This window comes from Macrobrachium nipponense, chromosome 13, assembly GCF_015104395.2.
Source record: "Macrobrachium nipponense isolate FS-2020 chromosome 13, ASM1510439v2, whole genome shotgun sequence".
Lineage (NCBI taxonomy): Eukaryota > Metazoa > Arthropoda > Malacostraca > Decapoda > Palaemonidae > Macrobrachium > Macrobrachium nipponense.
This window is the reverse complement of record NC_087206.1, coordinates 42,504,428-42,526,932: the sequence shown is the minus strand read 5'-3', so window position 1 is coordinate 42,526,932 and position 22,505 is coordinate 42,504,428. Positions and strand designations below refer to the sequence as shown.

At 36.7% G+C, this 22,505-nt stretch overlaps 1 protein-coding gene and 1 long non-coding RNA gene across 2 annotated transcripts in view; one reads left to right on the top strand and one right to left on the bottom strand.

Moving 5' to 3' along the window:
- Positions 1-5,399, bottom strand: part of LOC135225756 (ras-related C3 botulinum toxin substrate 1) — a 266,130-nt gene extending 260,731 nt beyond the window's left edge. The window contains exon 1 of the mRNA XM_064265201.1: positions 5,213-5,399. Coding sequence (XP_064121271.1) covers positions 5,213-5,247 — 35 coding nt within the window. The 5' untranslated portion in view covers positions 5,248-5,399. The remainder of the gene's footprint in view (positions 1-5,212) is intronic.
- A 10,926-nt stretch (positions 5,400-16,325) lies between these two features.
- Positions 16,326-22,505, top strand: part of LOC135225459 (uncharacterized) — a 123,905-nt gene continuing 117,725 nt past the window's right edge. The window contains exon 1 of the long non-coding RNA XR_010316974.1: positions 16,326-17,025. This is a non-coding gene — a long non-coding RNA (uncharacterized LOC135225459). The remainder of the gene's footprint in view (positions 17,026-22,505) is intronic.

Here is a 22,505-nt window from a genome sequence, read left to right as displayed (position 1 = left end):
AGTAACAGCAGTGGCAAATACTAAAAACTCCAACATCAAATAAATACTACATTAATTCCTTTGTCAGCTGCACTTCCCATATCCACACTAGGTACCATCCTACTTACAAACATTCATGATACAAACAGACAGGGTCACAAGTTGAAAGTGTTTAGAGTGCTCCCTTTGCCACCTGTAAGTTCATGTTTTGCTCTACACACCTATTCCGCTAATGACCCCACCCTGATTATCCTGAGTATTTTTGTGATTAACTACCATGTACCCTTCTTACAATCATAAGAATACTTGTTCTTGCTCGTAAAATATGCCTACTTATTTTAATCTTCCCAATTAAACTTTTTTTGAAGAATCTCCTTTTTCTGCATTTTCTCTCCCCCTTAGGAAACATTTGCTAGTACCTATGTATTTTTGTCAATAGATGGAGGTATGCATCGTTTACTTTGAGAACGTCCAATGTCAGACACTCTCCCTGTGAAATTATCTCCAATTTCATAACTTTCAAAGCATGAAAAAGTTACAAATTTTGAATGTTGCATGAATCTAAATTTTATTTTCATTTTTTTACCTTTCTAACATCTAAAGTAATTCTCTGTAATACTGCAAGACTTTAAAATACAGTGAAAATAGTATAATCTATGACTCCCGAGTTAACTCAGGAATGTAAACATCAATACGAATTATGCACTACTACATATTAAAAACAAACTTACAAAGAATTCAAGATACGAATGGCCATCCGGAACGTACCTCCTGTAGTTACTGTGCATCAGACTGCACCTTTTTCAGTGCGAACAAGTGGTTATTGTTGTTGTTGTTATTCAGAAAATGAGCCCTCTTCCTATGAAACAAGACCACAGGGGCCACTGACTTGTCATTCAAGCTTCCAAAGAATATCGTGTTAATTTGAAAGAATTAACAAATTAACGAGAAATACAGAAAGAGATCCGTTATTAAAAAACAAATAAATTAACAAATTTATTAATAAATAAAAATGTAAGTAAAATATTAAAATACAAGTTGAATTGTATTAGGGTAGTAAAGCACCAACTTACAGCATTAAATGGCAAAAGCATCCAGTGTGCAAATGGATATGTGGAGCAAAAATTCACTGCCTGGATGGAAGGAGAAAAAACACCTCTGCCCAGCTAGATGAACTTACTGAGCACTGTACACATGCTGCTCAGGTCAATTAGAATGTGGTTTGCTAAGTGATTGATTGATGAAATGTGGGAGGGAAAATTATAATTTTCACGATAAAATTATTTGGATACTTTCCTTTTATTAAAGTTAGCTTTAACTTCACACCAAATGGTGCAAAGATAAAGCTAGCTTCAACAGTAGGTAAGATTAATTCCATATGTATATGTTTTAGACAAAAAAAAGGGCAACCTTGACAACTCTGTCAAATTACTGAGGGTATTTTTCATCTACATGAATATTCTTTGTTATTTATGAACAATCTTTTACAGTAATCACAATACTGTTGTAGGAAAATTTTTTAATAAAAATTATTCTCTAAAAACTAACAATAAGCAGGTCTCCTCGTCCATCTAACTTTATCATCCGCTTTTATTTTTCCATCATTTGTCATGTACTAAGCCTAATTGTTAATCAAAGTAAAGGCAGGCAAGCCATACTCATTACTCAATACGTTTTTTTCTGTGCTAGTAATAAATCACTGAACAAAAGTCTACCCATGCATTGATTACAAACAACAAAAACCAGGAATCAGCTATATAACTGCGTTAATAATGTCAAAGTCATTTTTAGTGACCTAGAGAATGTGTTCATGATATAAGTTTTAAACAGTAAAGAAAAGGAAGAAATTATATTTCTAAATAGAAGCTCAAATTCCCAACTACACTGAGCACCGACAAGACAAACTCATGCTGTGACGATATGAAAAAAATATGGTATTAGTAAGGATAAAAACTAAAGTGGTGGGTATTCTTCTGGACTGTGCTTTGACAGAGAATGTGCTGGGACTTATCAACCCCCTTTCTATAAAATCAAGGTCATGAGAGATTGCTTTCAAGAATGACAGATTTTTGTTTCCATGAAAAAAAATTTCATGTAAATGTGTCAAGTGCAAATTTAAGGCACCTGGAGGGAAAAACACAAAGAAATTCACATTAAATTAGTGCAGCTCATTGTATTATAAGGTAATCCATTAAAAATGCTTTAAATCCCAATGATTTAATAGTTCAGTGTCAATTATGAATGTTAACTGTATGATCTTAATTTATACTTAGAAAAAGGTTCATTTTAAAATTAACAATAAATTGAAGAACTATTTAATAAAGCAAATGTAAAGAGCATTATTTGACAAAACTGTTATAGGTTAGGCAGGGATACAATGAACTGGAACTATAGGTATCAAAATTTCAAATTGTAATGTGACATGGCAAAAAAAAAACTGAGGAGGAACAAGTTGAATTTATTAGTTTTGGCTTCAAGAAATGAAGCCTACAAAATTACAGTAGCCTAATTTTCAAGACCAAAAAATGTCAAAAATGTCAGGTCAAAGAAAACTGCAAAGTGAATGAGCTTGGTGACTCTTAACAGAGGAGAAGACCATCTTATTTATGCATGTGTTCTTAAGTTCGCAATTTTAACATTATGATTTTCCTAAATTTGCAATATATCAAATGTCCATAACCAACCTTAAAGATATGACTCCATGTAAATGAAATACTACCAGTAATGTACAAATTCTGTTAGTTTTAACATATACAGGTACTATCCTACTTACAACCAAGTTTGGTTCCAACCCACTGGTTGTAAGTCGCAATGGATGTAAGTCGAACCTTAGAAAGTGGCCAACATACTGGGTAGGCTATACTATCAAACCTTTGCTATATAAGTGCCTACTTAGTACTGTAATGTAAAGTACAATCATTATTTCAATCTTTTTACCATAATGTACTGCTACTAATACATTTTAATCATTTATGTAATAGTATATATTACGTACCATCAGGCATTGAGTTACAATGGGGTTAGGTTCTTGCATGCATGTCAGAAGTCGATTCTTACGTAAATTGGTTTGCAATTCAGTCTACAGTACAGTTAATACCAAATGATGCTGCAGATAGGGCAGGGTAACTCAAACTGATGCTGCCTGAGTGATGAGAGTTCTCATGAGATGGCCCAGTGCCAAGTAACTCAATGGTCAACTGTCTGAAGTAAGGTTGTAAGTACGAGCGGTCGTATGTCGAGCAGGTTGAAAGTCGGATAGTAGTTGTAAATAATGCCTTTAAAATTATACCTCATCAATCCTGTTGATCCTTCCAGTCACTAAACATTAGCAAGTTCCCATGTACCTCAGAAAACGAAGTATGATAATTTGTAACCTGTTGTGAGATTACTATTTACACTAGCCTGATATGCTGTCAGGTAATTAGAATACATGTACAGGATCTTTCCTAGATAGTGACCCCCAAGGGTTTTAACCCAGTATGTTTTCACCTTTGCTTACCATAATGCCCTCCAAGAAATAACAGTCCTAGATAATGACCCTGAAAACCCTTGAGGGGTAGTTATCTAGGAAAGATCCCATACACTTTGTGGTTAATTAGAAATAAAGGTAATTCTAGGCACTAGCTCCGCACGGACTGCAAGTAACATTCCCGCGAACACGAAATCCTATAAGGATTGGGGCATTAAATGTATTTCACCATGTTTAGTACTAGCCCCAGGGCGTCAATTTCAGTCAACCTCCCAAAAATAACAGTAAATTCTTAATAAGCAACCCAAATACCGTAGGAAACTGCAACTTCCAAAGAAACACCCAACACAGTGTTATTACCTAGATCTACAGAAATAAAAAGGATGAAAAGGTAACAGGCTAATAAGTAAGTTGAAAATTCCAGTATGTCCTGAGGCTGGCTACTGAATGAGAGATTGGGTAATCTAGTTAACCTTGCCTGTAGCCTAGAGCCCTAGACATAGCCTGAATGTCAATATACGCTCGGTTGAAGCATTGAAAATTTATCTAGGCTAATGCCTAATAGTAAATTAAAAGGAAACTACCTTTTTAAACTGCACTACCCTACCCAGTGCTAGTACTAGGTATTACCTTGAAACTTTGGTAGGTCTAAGCAATACCTAGTGGGACATCGGGCCTATTCCCTTGGAAATTTACTTTTTCCAGCTAGCTAATACTAGGGTAAAAAACCGCATGGTACAGGGGTGGACCATGTACGATCAATCTGTACAACCCCAAGAAAAGTACATTATAACGCGTCCTGACACCAGAGTAGAGGTCTTTAGCTCCGTTTCTCACCAACACCAAGTTGCGTCTGATGCCCATCTCCGATGTCAGGACGCATTATAATGTACTTTTTTGGGGGTTGTACACATTGATCGTACATGGTCCACCCCTGTACCATGCGGTTTTTTACCCTAGTATTTTCTTTGCTTAGGTACCTGGAATTTTTTTTCAAATATGGTAGATCTAGGGTACTTATTCGTGGTGGCCTAGACTATGGCAGTTGCAGGTTTTCTATGCAGTTTTACCTACTGAACAAGAATTTTAAGTAATATTTATTCGGACGACTGTAATTAACCCCCAGGGGCCAGTACTAAACACGACGAAATACATTGGACGCCCCAATCCCTAGTGGATGTCGTATCCGCGGTTACGTTCCTTGCAGTCCGTGCGGACTGCTTCTGTAGAAGTACCAAAAATATACGGAGTGAAAAAAAACTTAGGGATCCTAAAATGGATATAATTAGGTAAGTCTACTTAACCTAGCTTAAATAGTAGCTAGGTGGTATGGAGGCCCAGCAAAGCCAAAGCTGCTCTGAGCTACCACAATTGCACTTTATTAAAGGCTACTAAAATGACTCTGGATACCTGTCTAAATCACATAAGTACGGAGGCATTGGCTACACCTTTCTCATACTAGTTTCTCGACGGAGCCTATCCTATCCATCCTATGACCCCCAAGCCACAGGATGTCCTTCCTGTGTCTCGTTCTTTGAAGAAGTTTATCGCCGTTTCAAGTATGCCTGTTTCCTTACTATCTAACAACTAACTTTGGAAATGACCCACAAGCGTTAATTTTCGATGGAATAATACGTATAGAAGCATCTTAAAAGTCCGAGGCGAACCCACTGTCAGGCTAACTCCCTCTTCGGGGAGGTTTGAGGAGGGGAGGGAGGAGGAGACCAATAGCTTAAACTAATGACAGGTGATCTCCAAACTTACCCGTCGCCGACGACGACGCATTTGATGGCCTGCATAATCCGGAACTTTCAATGAACTGCTGTTTAAAAACTAAATTAATCACTTGCACAACCCTGAAATGGCAACCTCCCGTCACTTGCTTCCCACAAACTACAGATTTCCACTGGGCGGGTTCTCTCGCAAACCAACATGGACGATCTCAGACTAGCACTGTTGCCAGACCCGTTTTCGCTGACGATAAATTGAGGCGAGCGCTTAGCGCTCCACAACACTACCTATTTATTGATATTTTTTTCGAATGTGTTTGTTTCCTCGTATATAAAGAATATTGTAAGCTGTTATTTACCAAACATTGAATATAGACAACCAAATTCACCACTTAAAATGGTCCAGGTTTTTTCAAAAGGAAGTGTACAAAAGATGTAATTATTGCTAAATAGTAGAACCATTCTCCCTATTTCGTGCTCATAAATCAACAGGTAGAAGACATAATCCGGAAGGTACTATTGACTTACAAGACGACGTCGCCTTCATCAGTACTTTAGCAAAAAAAAAAAAACAAGAAATATATATATATATATCTATATATATATTATATATATAAATTATATATATATTATATGAATATATTATTCTATTATAGGCCGAATAGCCTTTTTGGCATTATCTTTGATGCAGACTTTTTCATATTTCCTTGTTTTAATGATTCTTCCAAACTTCGGGGTAAGTACACAGAGTCATGGTGTGTTTTTTTATTCATTGCTATGGTCCATTTATCTGTATCTCGGGCGTTTTCAAGCAAGAACTAATACAAAAAGCTGTTGTAGTTGAAGATTAAGACAGTGCGATGACGGCACGGGCTCTTGCTGGATGCATAGAGGCTTCCTCCACTCTGTTTATACCTGCAGGATTGGATTGCGGGGAATGGTTCCCATATCTCTTGTTTACAGTGTTTGGTTTACAATTTACAATGGGATGATTAGTTGTTTGCATAATATTTACATAATATGTTATTCCATGGTTAAACTACGTTGCAATAGTGGTTCAACATTCTATTTCTACATCTTATATTTTCTATTAAAGTTATTGATTTCTTCATGTATGGTGCTCTGGCGGTGCTCTACTCGACGTTGTTAGCCTTGACCCTGGATCCCTCTTCTCGGCTGAGCGGACAATAGCGTGGCACCTTCCGAATGGGTATTTAAACTTGGTTTGCTTGTAGCTATAAAAACTGCTCCTGTTATTGTTATGTCCCGATATGAATTGCATAACACGCACACACACAATATATATATATATATATATATATATATTATATATATATATATATCTATATATATATATATATATAATATATATATATAATTCGAATCACCAGAAATAGATACAGCATTTTAGAGAACGGGAAACAAGTGAACAAAATAACAATCGGATCACAAAAGAAATAAATAATAAAAGACACACACACACTTTATATATATATATATCATATATATATATATATATATATATATATATTATATATATATATGCGTTTGAGTGCTGATCCTAAAACAAAAGCATTTAGTAGAATAATTAATGTAGAAGAAATGCTGTCCTGTACCAAAGGAGTCTTTGAATTAATGCGCTGGAAATACGAAAGGGAGACTTAGAAGGTAAGAGAGTGGAAGAGGTAATGGTGAATATGGAAATGATTGAGGAACCGACAACTGAGAATGTGAAAGGGCAGTTAAAAGGTCAAATATTTTGACTGAGTGACTTAGTGGAACTGGGTATTGTATCGCTGGTCTGGATGTGAGAAAAGTTTCACAGACATGGCTGCGAGGAAAAATATTGTTCCTTGATATCAAAGGAATTGATACCGAAGAGAGAGAAAAAATTACAGATACATATCACCTAGTTTAGCAAGGAAAGTGCCTAGCAGGAATTTGATTTAGCACCAGAGACATGAATATGTTTAGACAAGGATTAATTGAAAAAGAAACCCACAAAATCACCGTGTATAACGTGTTTACTTATAAGTATTTACATTTTATTTTACTCATCACTCGAGTACTTTCAGGCCCTATCTGTGGCCCTTTTTCAAGAGATGCGTAAGGTGTCAGCTGGGCCTTGACCCAGGCTGACAACCTACGCATCTCTTGAAAAAGGGCCACAGATAGGGCCTGAAAGTAATCGAGTGATGAGTAAAATAGAATGTAAATACTTATAAGTAAACACGTTATACACAGTGATTTTGTGGGTTTCTTTTTCAATCTTCAGAAGAAAACTGAAAGAAGTTTTTGTTTGGTTCACAAGGATGAATGTTTGGCAATCAAGGGGTTATCATACAAGAATTGTGTAAGAGAATCAAGTAATTATACCAGTTGGTATATAGGTAAACTGTAAATGTGTTCGCAGCAAGTTAGGTATTGGTACTTAATACACACACCACGCACACACACACACACACACACACACCACATATATATATATATATATATATATATATATATATATATATATACACACACACACACACTATATATATATATATATAATATATATATATATATATATATATTATATATATATACATATATTATATATACATATATATATATATATTAGGCATATTTGATATGCCTAATATATATATTAAGGCATATCAAATATCCCTAATATATAATATATATATATATATATATATATATATATATATATATGTATACTGAATCACGAAAGTTAGGAACGTGATAAATCCATAAATAAAGATATAGCTATGCCATGAAGGAAAAATAAACGAAAGAGTAACTGCGAGACCTTTCGACGTTTCCACGTCCTTTACTGAGCAGAACTGACATACATGGGACAAAAGACAAAACAAGAAGATTCGTATAACTGACAGATAGGGATTATAAAGAGATTAGTACCTAGAATCCGACACACCTGGAAGAGAGTAACCTTCCCAAACAAGCATAAACAAGCACAAGCATTGTTTATGCTTGCTTGGGAAGGTTACTCTCTTCCAGGTGTGTCGTATTCTAGGTACTAATCTCTTTATAATCCCTATCTGTCAGTTATACGAACCATCTTGTTTTGTCTTTTGTCCCATGAATGTCAGTTCTGCTCAGTAAAGGACGTGGAAACGTCGAAAGGTCTCGCAGTTACTCTTTCGTTTATTTTTCCTTCGTGGCAAATATCTTTATACATATATATATATATATGTGTGTGTGTGTGTGGGTGTGTGTGTGTGTAAGTTTGTTGTATTTGGGTGGTATTCAATAGATAGTGGGAGCATGAGAGGGAAAAAGGTGAACTATAGAACATGGAAAGCTAAGAAGCCAGCAGAAGCTGTACAATGGCTATGTAAGGGAAGAGGAGTGTGGACGGAGGCAAAACTTGGAACATAAGAAAGGACTGCTGATCTGATGTTCCATTATAAAGGTGAAGTGTGGATGCTAAATGAGAATGGAAACAAAATGTAGACGGCCAAGATGAATTAGCGGCTAAGTTCATTTGGAGTATGAAAGGTTGAAGGATGATTAGGAGGAGGAAATAGTGAAAGAGCATAAAATCTGGAATGACTGAAGTTCTACTTTTTTCAGTACTGTGGACAATTGTCAGAAGTTTTATTTCTCGTTCCTTGAGTTTTAGTTTCTGCTAATATTCTTATACTAATATCCATTGTGGTTGATGCTATTCACCGCACTGAGCACTTGCATTTTATTCTTCAATCTAATTATTTCTTGTCGAGTAAACGCGCTGCTAATACCTTCATGTGTCCGGTACTTGCATGCTGATTTTCAGTGAAAATATAATAGAACTTATATATATATATATATATATATATATATATATATATATATATATATATATATATATATATATACACACACACACACACACACACACATATATATATATATATATATATATATATATATATATATCTATATATATTATATATATATTATTATATATCTTATAATTAATTATAATAATGATTTTGACCATATTTGCCACCATTTGGATCCAGAATGAATGCAACATAATAGTTAAGACGGCAAACTGGATACTAGTTTTTTCTTATAAGCTTTTAGTATTCCTTTATGACAGATTTTAGGAGTTTCTAGGTTTCTCAGTGGATGCGTAGGCGCTAACATGCTACGCAAAGAGGATTGCCGAATCATGGTAACACTGTAGAAGTAACATTAAAAAAAGATATATAAATATGATTAAAATTGCTAATTTCATAAAATTTTTAATTTATTTAGAATAAAAAATTTATTAGTATTTTTAAATATAATTTATCTAAGGAAAAATGACGTAAACTGATATCATACCTTTGTTTTGGTTTTTCGAGTATCATAGAAAACGTTATATTTAGGGCACAACTATGTTGTTGCGAGGTGGAGTTTTCGACACCGAAACCAAAGGAAACTACTATATAGATGTTAGATATATAAGGATCTAGTTCATGTATAATAAAACGAAATCATAACGGTCAGATGATGTGTAAGTTTAGTTTATAAGAAAAGCGTCTAGTGATTGTCTCGATCCCGATGGAATTCTCCAATTTCTTTTTTTTATAGAAAGTAAACCTCCAGGCAACTGACTGATATTTTGCAAAACAGTTACAGAGTAATACGCAAATGATGTTAAAAATTATCTGAATCACACGATTATCAAGTTTACCCTAGTCTCAGTTTTATAGAAAAGTATTAGCAATAACAATTAAGTGCCTTAAAAGGCACAAGATGATAGATAATATAAAGCTACATAATTAAATTCGGAGGTAAAATGTAATACACAAATGTTTGTCAAACACTCGCAATTATTAAACAGGTTTATCAATGCATGGTGTAGTTTAGGATGGACATACGACATTTTATCGGCTAATAAATGAAATAATCCACTCTAATTGATTTGGAAATTTTAAGTTTCTGATATTACTCCACCGTTAGCTGATTTTTCAGTCTCAGATAATCCACTCTTTATCAAATCTTTCAAATCAGGACACTTTCTAAGAATTTTAATTCACAACCATCATTCGCTTTGATATTGCTCCATTTCTATAATTGGAACATAATGCTAATTTTGATAAGTTTTATTTTCTAAGAGTTCAAAGCTTTTGAGCTATAATAAAATTATACTTAGCTCCCAGGTCTTGTTGAGATACTTATTACATTAATTTGATTCTTTTTATGGATCTCACCAGAATTTGAAGAGTTGGCTTTCCACCAACGGAAACATATTTAAACAATTTTGATATTTAGAATGCAAGTTTATGTTCGAACATACTGGAATTGAGCGTAAATTTTTAGAGGAATAAAAAAAATCAAGACAATAGCCTAAGAACAACACAGAAGTTATATAGAAAATGTAGTAGAAGGTAATTTGTTGAGGGTGATTAAAAGATTTTTTGGTGAAAATGAAGCTTTTACATGAGAAAATTAGAATATAAATTCATAAAAAGTGACTGGTTTGGTGCAAAAGTGAGTCAAAACAATGGTGTATTAGGTCTCTTTGGTTGTCTAATATCTTTATGGATACATTGATGAACGGTGTGGGTAAAAAAAAAACAAAAACAAAAAAAAAGGAATCGAGCGGGTATTTGCTGATGTTTGCAGATAATGATGTGTTAACTGGGGATAATGAATTGAAATGCTGCAGGAGTTTGAAAAGTTCCTCAAAAAGGAAAAACTGAAAATGTAGTGTGATGGCCTGTTTTACCACCACACCATACACTTGCAACAAAATTACTCAACATGGTCAGCACCGGTATTCACTATATATATATATATATAGGATACGAAATTCACAATGGGTGAAATCGTACCACAATACCATAAACCAATGTGCCAATCCAAATAAGAGGTGAAAATAAACACTCGAGAAAAATTTCCTAATTTGATACATAAATATCTAGATAGAAATATAAACACCTGAACCTTGAAATACACAAGTAATATGAAAACCAAATATCCTTAATTAAACACAAGGCAAAAATCACTCGCCCAACTAACAACAGAATGCAACACACTCCAACACAAAAAGGAGGGGTTCCAGAAAGGAGAAAGGCACCAAGAAAGAATATCCTAACATATACACACTAAAGTAACCTATGGTGGTCTTTGAAATATAAACCCGTGATCTCCTCAAATCAATAGATCTCCACGTCTGGAGACTAACACAGGGTGGCAGGAAGATAAGGGCCCAATCACAGTGCTGGCTATATCTCCACTAACACGCGGGCAGTGATCCAATCAAATTGTCGCGAATAAAGGGGGTAAAAATACCGTACCATTGGACAGCGAGGTCCCCATGATAAGTACATAAATCCTGAAGCTGCAGGCAAGGGTAGATCTAATATATGTTCAGTGTGCAAATATCCTCAAAGCGGTAATCAATCAAAAGCATTGGCAAAATCAGGTTAATCAAGTGTCCGGACGAAGGTCCAGAGAACATCTGTCTCCAACTCCCACAGGAGTAGTACACTACCCTTCGGCCACCCGTAGGGGGGAGAAAAGCCCCACGCACTCTTAAAACAGGAAAAAGACAAAACAGTCGTTAGCCAGAACGTTAAACAATTAAACCACTAGAGAGGAGGAAAAAGAGCTAACAGAATAATACAATGCTTAACATTTAACATTTAACCAATGACATTAATCAAATATAATTAAGTGACAACATGACAGTAGATAAAGAAGGTAAGCATTTGTTAGTAAACATAATGGAAGATGGTAAGGTGAGAGAATTAAATCGCAAATAAGTGAAGCAGGGAAGGCGGCAAGGCCCATGAAAGTTTTGAGAGGAGGAGGCTGAATCAAATTTTCACAAAGGTGAAGTGGGCATGGTGATTATGAATGAAAGGGAAAAAAATGTTGAAGCTTTTTTGAGGAATTTTGCTTACTATAAGATTATGTGTACACTTAAAATGATATAATTGGTTATAGATGTGGGGATACGGTGCACTGATAAAAAAAGGTAAAGGTAGCTAAACTTCGAAAGTGCTGGATAGATACTGGAACGGAGGGTCCTTTCTATCCGTTAGAGTGCCCTTAGTGTGATAGTAATGAACTTTCTGTTTAGGTATGACGCAGCAATGATGTGGAAGTTCTATGCATAAGGGTCAACCTCGTTTAAGTGTTAAAGATGAATATGGCAGTGATTTAAATTTTCTGAAGTGACCTACAATGGGAACTGGTTACACACAAATATATATATATATATATATAGATATATATATATATATATATATATATAGATATATATATATATATATATATATATATTGGTAACATTACTACATCACAACATTTATCATTTCATTAGCTCAAAAAGCAGGCGTGTTGACCGTGATCTTCTAACAGTTTACTTGTTTGAGGCTGTTTCAACACAGTTATTAAGATTTTCATGAATGAAAATGTCACCTATACTTATGATATGCGATCCCCTGTTCTTTTGTGATCCTGTTTCTGTATGTAACAGTTGATGGCCCAGCACTGGGTGCCAGAGGTGGCTCTGCTCCTGCTGGTCGGTGCAGTTGCTGGCGCTATCATTTTGATGAATTAACAATGGCGCTCTACTTGCAAGCGACAGTCTCGTGACTGTCTACTCTTCCTCTATATCTAGTACGTCTATGCGATCGTCACTTGTCTATCTAATCTCTCCTTTCTATATCTATGTAGCCTACTGAACATTCGATGCATTTGGCAGCTTTAATCAGCTTGACCATATGAAGCCCCGATAACGTTCAAAATATTGTTAACATTACTGTTTCAGCCTAGGAAAGAAAGAAAGAAAGACAGAAAAAAAACGTTTCAGATCTAAACACATGGTCAATATTGTACGACTAATTTTTAATATGCAGTTTAATTGGATTCTTCAGAATAAATTTCTTTTGCCCAAAACAAAACACATGCGATGAAAGTTAAAACAGCAGGTGATATCAATAGTATTATTAACAAGAAGAAAAAGTACCCAAATTTAGGGCCATTGATCAGTTTGGAAATTCAAGGATAATCTGGAAAATTAAAGTTGTACAGTCAACTAAGTTACAGTATGGTCCAAGGAACTTAAACGAATAGTATATCAGCCAATGTCATTGCAAAAATAGAATAAACGCACTTCATTTTTGTTTCACAACCTATTGACAAAAACACAAAAGTACCGTAGGACGTTCCAAGGTAAATTACAAGTTAATTACGATCGACCGCCAAAAGTGATGGCAAATTGTTAATAAGCATCCAAAATGCTAGAAGAAACTATAATTTCAAATGAAATTACCCGTCGCGCCGGTATTATTTCGATTAACCCAAAGTGTTAAAGTATTGTCTTGAAAATAGGTAGTGGGTTCACTATAATCAATATAAATTTTTAAAAATGAAGGCAGCAAAACGAACCTGCCTAAGTTTCGGCTTCTCTTACCTGTACTTTCAATGTCACTTATCATGTAAGTCTAAGATAATTTTATTTTCGATTGGACATTCTAAAGACGCTTTCTAGAGATGTTTAGAAATGTATTTTTTAAATTGGCTTTTCAACGAATGAGGTGAAAGATTGATGTGCAGATTTGCGAGTTTCATTCAGTCACACGCAGACTTTTTTTTAAATCATGCTGCAAACTAACAAACTATTCATATTTTTTACGTGATGTGAATTTACTTATTTAATTTAAAAAACTAATGAAACAACATTTAAACTATTTTAGCTTAGTTATCCACTGTAGATTTCTATATAGAAAATGCTACTGAAGGAAGCTGAGATAGAAAATGTTTCCTTAAACCTAAGATGATAAACTGTGTAAATCACGTGGTTTATGATGGCCAATAATTTTCTTAAGACCGAGGTTATTTCCAGGGCGCCCTGTATCGAATATGAAAAATCCGAATTGCGTACAGGACGCCATGTACCGTATTCGTGAAATGCTTCTTGCGTTCAGGGTACCCTGTACGGTATCCTAGAAATCCTTCTTGCGTTCAGGGCGCCGCTGTGCTGATGAAGGAAAATTAACTTGCATCCAGTGCGCCCTTGCTTGACACACTGGAAATTTTTTTTATTAATGTACATTTGTTGTGCATGCGTTTTATTAATAATGTAGTACACTCTACACCGGGATCAGTGAACAAATTCGAATTTAGAACTGATATTCACATAGGACAGTCTGCTTTTGTGTTCAGAGCGTTTTTGCCTAGTATAGGCTTATGGAGGCTTATACCAATGTTGAACAGTTTTGCGTTCAAGGCGCCTTTTGCCCTCTACTAATGTTGGATGGCGGAAACCAGTCTTGGCGCTAAGTTTTTTTTTTTCTGTGTTGATGCTGGAAATCAGTTTTGCGCCTTTTGCAGTGTAGCAATGCTAGAAAAAGATCTTGCGTTCAGGGCACCTTTTGCCCTGTACCGATGCTCGTCTTCAGGGCGGCGCCTTTTTACCTTCCACGATTTCCACGAGGTAGCACTCACCGGGCAATTTGATTGGTCCAAATTTGCCCTGCACGCAACTCGGATTTCTCGTATCGGGTACAGGGTGCCCTGGAAATAATCACTTCGTTTTCCTCCTCTTAAATAATCTTGAATATTTATAAGTACTGTGTAGGTAGACAAATTTATATGCTAATATTTTGAGCCTTATTTGAACATATTTATGTACATCAATGAACGTGTAATAAAATATGTGATTGCTTTTAATTATTTACACTGTTCACAATATCAAATGAAAATAAATTAAGGAGGAATGGTATTTTTTCTCTGATTAGGATATAGCCATTAGCATTCTCGTTGATTGACGAATACTGCATTAGAGAGACCTGAAATGAAAATCAGTGTTGGAAACTTTAAGCCATAGTAGCTGAGTGAACACGAGATTCAGCTGTAATGAAAGAAAAATATGTGATTAATCCTAACCATACAGAAAGAGGCCTGTAGTCCAGTTTCGTATTGTACCTAATCATGTCGTGATTCTCGTTATTTGGGACCTTTTTATAACTGTTAAATATCTTATATCAATCTTGTAACTGCCGCTGTTTTAATTGGTATCAATAAACAATCCTCACCTGAGACAACCGTTCTGGAAAGAGCTAACGAACATGGCTCCTGGGCAGATCAACAGAAGGCTAACCTTATAGTTTTCCCGTAAGATCCCGCAATTCAGCAACTTTCTTACCTCTATTTGAATTGTAAGTTATTTGTTCTCATAAGGATATATCTCATATTTCTCTGAGGTTATCAGTCAAATGACACTCCCTTTGGGCCCTTTTAATACCTTACCATAATCTTTCCCCCAAACTCTGTTCTGCAGGTACTACAATAGGTACGCATCTGTCTCATAGCTTGTACCCTACAACTGGTGCGAGATTAACGCACGTTGAATCTTGTCGCCTGTTATATTTTTGTTTCCTTCAGTTACTCTTCTTGCAATTTTCATAACAGCATTCACTTAGAAATACTTGAACTGTCAAGATTTGTATAGAATTCGGCCATTTGAGGAAACCCCGAACGTAATTGTTACATTCTTTTTCTGTATGCAAAGGATTTTGCTTAGTGCCTTCAAGTTTGCATTGCAATACTATATCATACTGTATTTTTTATTTCAAATATATTTTTGGATTAAGTTTAATTATTTTTGTTCTTTACGATTTCTTAATATGGTATTTGCTCAAGAAACGCCCCAATACCTTATTCCGAATGGCGTTATTTAACTAGATAGTAACCCCGAAGTCCAAGAAAAGTGATCACCAGGTATGGACGTAGGATAGAAAATATTATGAAAGCTATAAGACCTTACTTGCGTTTTAACTTACCATCTCTCAATAGTCAGCTATTATTTAGGCGTGAGTCTTTTCCTTTTGACCAATGCAATTTGAATATTTTCTTTTTTAAGTTTTTGTCAATTTCTGCTAGTAATTTCTTCTGAAATAATTTTTGGTCTGTCGCAAATGTAACAGACATTAAAATTCTCTCTATCTCTCTCTCTGTTATTGACATAACATTTGTTGGAAATGCTTATACTATAGGTAAACCATATTTTGTGGCGTGCAAAAGACTTGTACCTGAATGGTAAAATGTTTTTGCGTCTTTGGCATTCTGTAGCCGTGAATGGCTCGTAGGTTGCCATCTCCAACAAGAAAATATTTTGCAACCATGCTTACTAGTACCACTACCATACTGCCATTTCTTTCCACTTTGACAATTTGACATCCGCTGCGTGACGTGCGTCGCCTCAAGTCAATTGGACGTTGTCCGTCGTCGTTGATTTTGTTCCATTTGTTCCGAGTTAAACACACACCGGTGTCTGGTGACCACTGACTGGTTTGAATTGAAACTCATTTTCCTTTTTATGTCTAAAGGAGTGGGTTAGCGATTGTATCGTGTGTGAATGTGACTTCTGTAATGTGGCCCTAGAAAAGATCTTGTTGCGTTTCAGACGTATAGGCTAGGTAACTAGTACTGAAGAAGAACAATTTACCTATAGCTAGGCCATCTCATCTATGAAAATATGTTCAAGCCCACTTCTAAGGGAATACAGGGCAGGCTAGGCTATGTGCCTCAGTCATTAAATAAGAACTGAAGATGCATTGATGTAGGACACTGTACCTTACCTTACCTTACTACCTAGGCTAGCTACCTCAATAGTAGAGTGGTTTCAGGACACGGTACCTTACTTAATGGTCGAGTGGTTTCAGGACACGGTACCTTACCTTAGTGGTAGAGTGGTTTCTTTGGTAGGCCAATCGAAATGGGCTAGGCCTAAAGTGGGCCTACTCGGCTGGAGCCCAGAGCCAACATAAGCAGAGTTCCGAAGGAGACAAACCTGACTCTTGAACCCTAACCTCTTGGTGATGGAGCTAAAAGGTAAGACAGCCGCTTTCAGTCGCCACTGCATTTTAGTCATGTCAACTAGGCTAAGCTAACTAGGTTAGGTTACCTATGGTGCGATAGGTTAGTTTGGTTCCTTTTATACTAATACCTAGTTTCCTTAGCTAATCCCTTCTTGAACATAGGCTATTGCTTTAGTTCATAGGTAGGTATCTATACTCGGTTTTTTTCCATCTGTCCACCAGCGTGTGGTGTTTGCGTATGGTAACACTGCATCCCAGGCTTTAGATAGTTACATTCAGCTTACATTCAACAATAGGTAATACTAACCCTATTTCAAATATTAACTGTGTAATTTGCATACAGTAAATTATTAAAACCCTTTTCAGTTGCAAATGTACGTAGTGTTACCATACGCCAACACCACAGGCGGGTGGACAAATGGAAAAAACAGAGTACCTATATACTACTAGTTGTCATTCTTGTTGTGTAGACATTTTTCTTGTCCCTTTACTTATAGATATTTTTTTTTGTTTGAAGTTTCTGATATTTGTTTCGGTACCTATCAATTAAGCTAAGGGTATTTCTACAGAAGCAATCCGCGGTGGCCTAGACTATGGCAATTGACGTTTTCCTATGTTATTTACTTACTGCACAAGAATTTAAAGTAATATTTATTCAGACGACTGTAATTAACCCCCAGGGGCCAGTACTAATCACGGAGAAATACATTGGATGCCCCAATCCCTAGTGGATGTTGTACCCGTGGTTACGTTCCTTGCAGTACATAGGGAACTATTCTTTAGAATTACCCTGCAAGAAACGCAACCGCAAATACAACATCCACTAGTGATTGGGGCGTCCAATGTATTTCGCAGTGTTTAGTACTGGCCCCTGGGGGGGGGTTAATTACAGTCGTCTGAATAAATATTACTTAAAATTCTTGTTCAGTCGGTAAAACTGCATAGAAAAACCGCAACTGCTGTAGTCTGGGACGCCGCGGATAGGTACCCTAGATCTACCAAGCTAAGTAGTTTAAAGATGCCTGAACCCCCTTCATAGGTATATCACACAGTTATGGGGGATGCCAGCAGTAAATGGTTTTTTTTGTGGGGCCGGTTGAAGAATTTACAAAAGAATGAGTTAGGCCTAGGCCCACAATGATGTGTTTAACATCACCATGACAGCTTACCTCATTAAGTAATGATTGTAATTACGTAAGGGAAGCTTTATTGTAAGCATGATTTTGGTACATTTTTGCTGTAAAATCATATTTTGGAGTTGGAAGTAGTAGCCTAATATGATTTTCCCCTGTAGCTATTAGCCTACTAGCCTAGTCTGTGCCTTGAATGTTGCTAACATTCAATTTGGGGAGCAAAGAGTATTTCTACTGAAGCACTCCGCATGGACTGCAAGGAACGTAACCGCGGATACGACATCCACTAGGGATTGGGCCGTCTAATGTATTTCGCCGTGTTTAGTACTGGACCCTGGGGGGTCAATTACAGTCGTCCGAATAAATATTACTTAAAATTCTTGTTCAGTAAGTACAGTAAGTAAAACTGCATAGAAAAACCGCAGCTGCCATAGTCTAGGCCGCTGCTGATAAGTACCCTAGATCTACTGAGCAAAGTAATAGGCTAGGCATAGTTATGGAGATATACTGGTGTCCTGAATTGTTCAACGACAGGGTTTTCTGGTATCTCTTGATCTCATTGGCGTATAGGCCCACCTGAAGGGAGAGTTCCCAGCCCTTGCACAAGGACAGGTGAATAAGGCACAAGGAAAGTTTTTACAAATTTCATGTTCTCTTGATATTAACAACCTTACACACACTCCAAACAACTATTTCCTGCTAACTTAGACGGCCATGGACAAGCCTAACTTTATCCTCAAATCACAGAGAAAATCACGTACTCCACACATTCAGACCAACTGGGATCACTACAATTTCATACCAACACTAATACCTAGTCACTGATAACGTTAACATTTAGAGGACTCAAGTTACCACACAGTGTTGAAAGAAATCTTAGCGCAAAACTCAGAGCAAATTCTCACACATCCAATCTGGTAGTATTCTCAAAAGGGAAGGGCGAAATTTTAGCACGAGGATCCCGTGTCCCCAGCTAGCTAGTGAATTTTTGAGTTTCCAAGATTCTTATACTGACTACAATTCTTCAGTATTAATAACAATCGCATTATGACAATTCACACTGCAGTGATCCCAATGGTCTCACGTGGATTAAACATTAAACAACTCGGAAACATGCTAACACAAGAGGGAGCCATTGAGTTTTTGCCACCAACTGATTTCTTGCGCAATTCTGTGGTGGTCGTGAGGCAGACTTAAGTCGAAGAAAATGGTTTACTCATTTTTCACGACATCCTCTACCCCCCAAAAGAAGGGAAGGGCCCCAGAGCAGAATGGGAGGCTCAGATTGGGGAGGCTAGGAGCATGGTCTCGTGGCCTGGGTGGGGTTGTCGAGGCCTAGACGCATTTGCAGTGCTACGATACGAGTCTAGCTCTGGACGACAATGCACATTTTCCCTACTGAATGATCACTACACAATGCAAAGCAATACAGGATGTCAACTCTTGATCACATCCAGCAATGCAATCATCAATCAACATCACACAGCAGTGAAATCATCAAAGCAATCAATAATACACATAGCAGTGAAATCATCAAAGTAATCATTAATACGTATACATAGTGAAATCGTCAAGGCAATACTAATACAATTTTAATATGAAGGTGAATGCATTCGAACAGTTTCTGTCCGTGCAATTTGCAAACAGATTGGGGCTCATTATAGAAAGTCCTTCTAATTATCGTATGTGTTACTAAAAGGTATACCACATACTTTTTGAATGAGCATACTGACTCAATCAAGAAGTGATACGTTTCGCTTTGTAACGAGATTCTCTTGGCACATCGGTGTTTGTGATCGTTCATACCCATCTGGGCTTTTGCTTCGTATCAAGTCATTGCAAGCAATTTGCATAACGCTCTTTTTGGAGTCACATCTTGGGTGGCTTTCGACCACGTGAAGCGCACAAATTATAATTGGACATAAGATGAATACAGTTTGTATTACACACTATTCATTTTGTTGAAAACGTCTGCAGACCACCCTTTCCGATCGTGTGAGGCGTAACATCAATAACCCTAACACCTTCAGATCCCTTCTCAAGTCCCACTCTTTTACAATTTGCCTCTAACTGGTTATACCAACCACTACACTACTTTGTCTTTCACCCACTCCGTCATCTGTCTTTGCTCAATCGCACCCTTCCTTCTTGGTCTGGTTTATAAATTGGTCACTGTTCCACTCCATCCTTATCGAACACTCTGTTGCTCACTCATCTCGAGTCTTTGTCTGTTGAGTCACACTTTCTATAGCATTTTCTACCTGGTTCCACTCATCTCCCTTGGAGTTGTATCCATCCATGTTCTTTCTCTCGGCTTCTTTGTCATTGTCTCGAGGGTGCACTTCCAATTGGACGATGTGTTCTACAGCTCGAAGGTGTTCCTCACCCGTGAAGAGCACCTTTATGGATCTCATTACCCCTCTCTCATCAGGGTATACTGCAACAATCCTTCCCAGGGGCCACTGGCTGCGCTTCTGTTGCTCCGCTTTAATCAGCACAATGTCTCCCACACACAGTGCAGTCGGTGGGCCTTCCCGGAAATTGTGCCATTCTTGAAGTGACCTCAGGTAACCATCTCTCCAATAGCACTTTAAATGCTCAAGCATTTCTGTTAGGTGAAAATATTGGTGTCGCAGTTGCCTAGTGGTCTATGTCTGATACATTATTCATGGGGAACCACTGGCGGGAGCAAACATTAAAGGGCGGCTATTGACCACCACTTTGGCTTCTATGATGAGGGTGTGAAACTGCTCTTCACTGTATACAGTTCGTTGTAAGGTTGTCGCAAGCATGCGTTTGACTACCTCTATCAATCTTTCAACGAAACCTCTCTTCCAGGGAGATCTGGAGGTCTGGAATATCCACTTTATCCTCCTTCTCTGGAGGAAATGTTGAGTGATATATTCATCATACATCTCCCTCAAGAACGTGCTTGCTGCTTGAAAGGTTGTAGCATTGCTGCTGTGGATGGTCGACGGCGCTCCGTGTGTGGAATCAAATCTCCTTAAGAGTAGCACAAAGGTGTCGGCATCCAGCCTGTTGCAATAGTCTTTCTCCAGATACGCTGCATGGCTGGCTAGACAAGTTATGACCAGGAATTAATGAAGAGAAATATAACGAAACATTTAATGAAAAATAATTTGTTCTATATAGGACAACATGGTTTTGTACCCGGAAAAAGTACACAAAGCCCAACTGTTAGTCCACTTTGAGAACATGCATAAAAATATGATAAACGAAAAAGAAACAGATGTGGGTTACCTTAGACTTTGCAAGGTAGACCATAATATGTTAGTGAAGAAAATTAGAAAACAATATTGGGGACAAAGTAGGAAGATAGATAAAAGAATTTTTACAAAACAGAAAACTGATAGTGATTGCAACAAACAATGAGAAATCGGATGAAACTAAGGTAATATCTGGTGTGCCATAAGGTACAGTGTGAGCTGCATTGCTGTTTGTTGTTATGATAGCAGACATAGTAATGTTAATGACTCGGTAGTGAGTAGTTTAGTCGATGACACAAGAATAAGGAGAGAAATTACTTGTGATGAAGATAGGAATTTGCTACAAAGAGACCTAAACAAAATATATGAATGGGCAGAGGTAAATAGGATGATATTTAACTCTGATAAATTTGAATCTATAAATTATGGAGATAAAAACGGAATGCTATATGTAAATAGTGGACCTAATAATGAGATAATCACAAGTAAGGAAGCAGTTGAAGACCTTGGTGTGATGTTGAATAGGAACATGTTATGCAATGATCAAATAGCAATATACTATTGGCAAAATGCAAAGCAAAAATGGTAATGTTGTTACTGTGCTTCAAAACAAGAAAAGCTGAACACATGATTATGCTTTATAAAACGTATGTATGCAGTCCACTTTAATATTGCAATATGATTGGTACCCATACTACCAAATGGATATTGGACAATTAGTATACAAAGGACCTTTACAGCTAGAATAGAAGAAGTTAAGGACCTTGACTACTGGGAAAGACTACAATTTTTATATTTATATACTCTAGAAAGGAGAAGAGAATGCTACATGATAATAGTACAGGCATGGAAACAGATAGAAAGAATTACCGGAAACATCATGGAGCTAAAAATATCAAAAAGGGCAAGCAGAGGTAGATTAATAGTGCCCAAAAGTGTACCGGGAAAACTAAGGAAAGCACACAGGACATTAATCCACTATGCACGAGCATCGATAATGCAGTCTATTCAATGCATTGCCGGCTCATCTGAGGAAAATATTAGGATTGAACGTAGATATGTTTAAGAATAAGCTCGACAAATATCTAAGCTGCATCCCTGACCATCCAGGATTGGAAGATGCAAAATATACT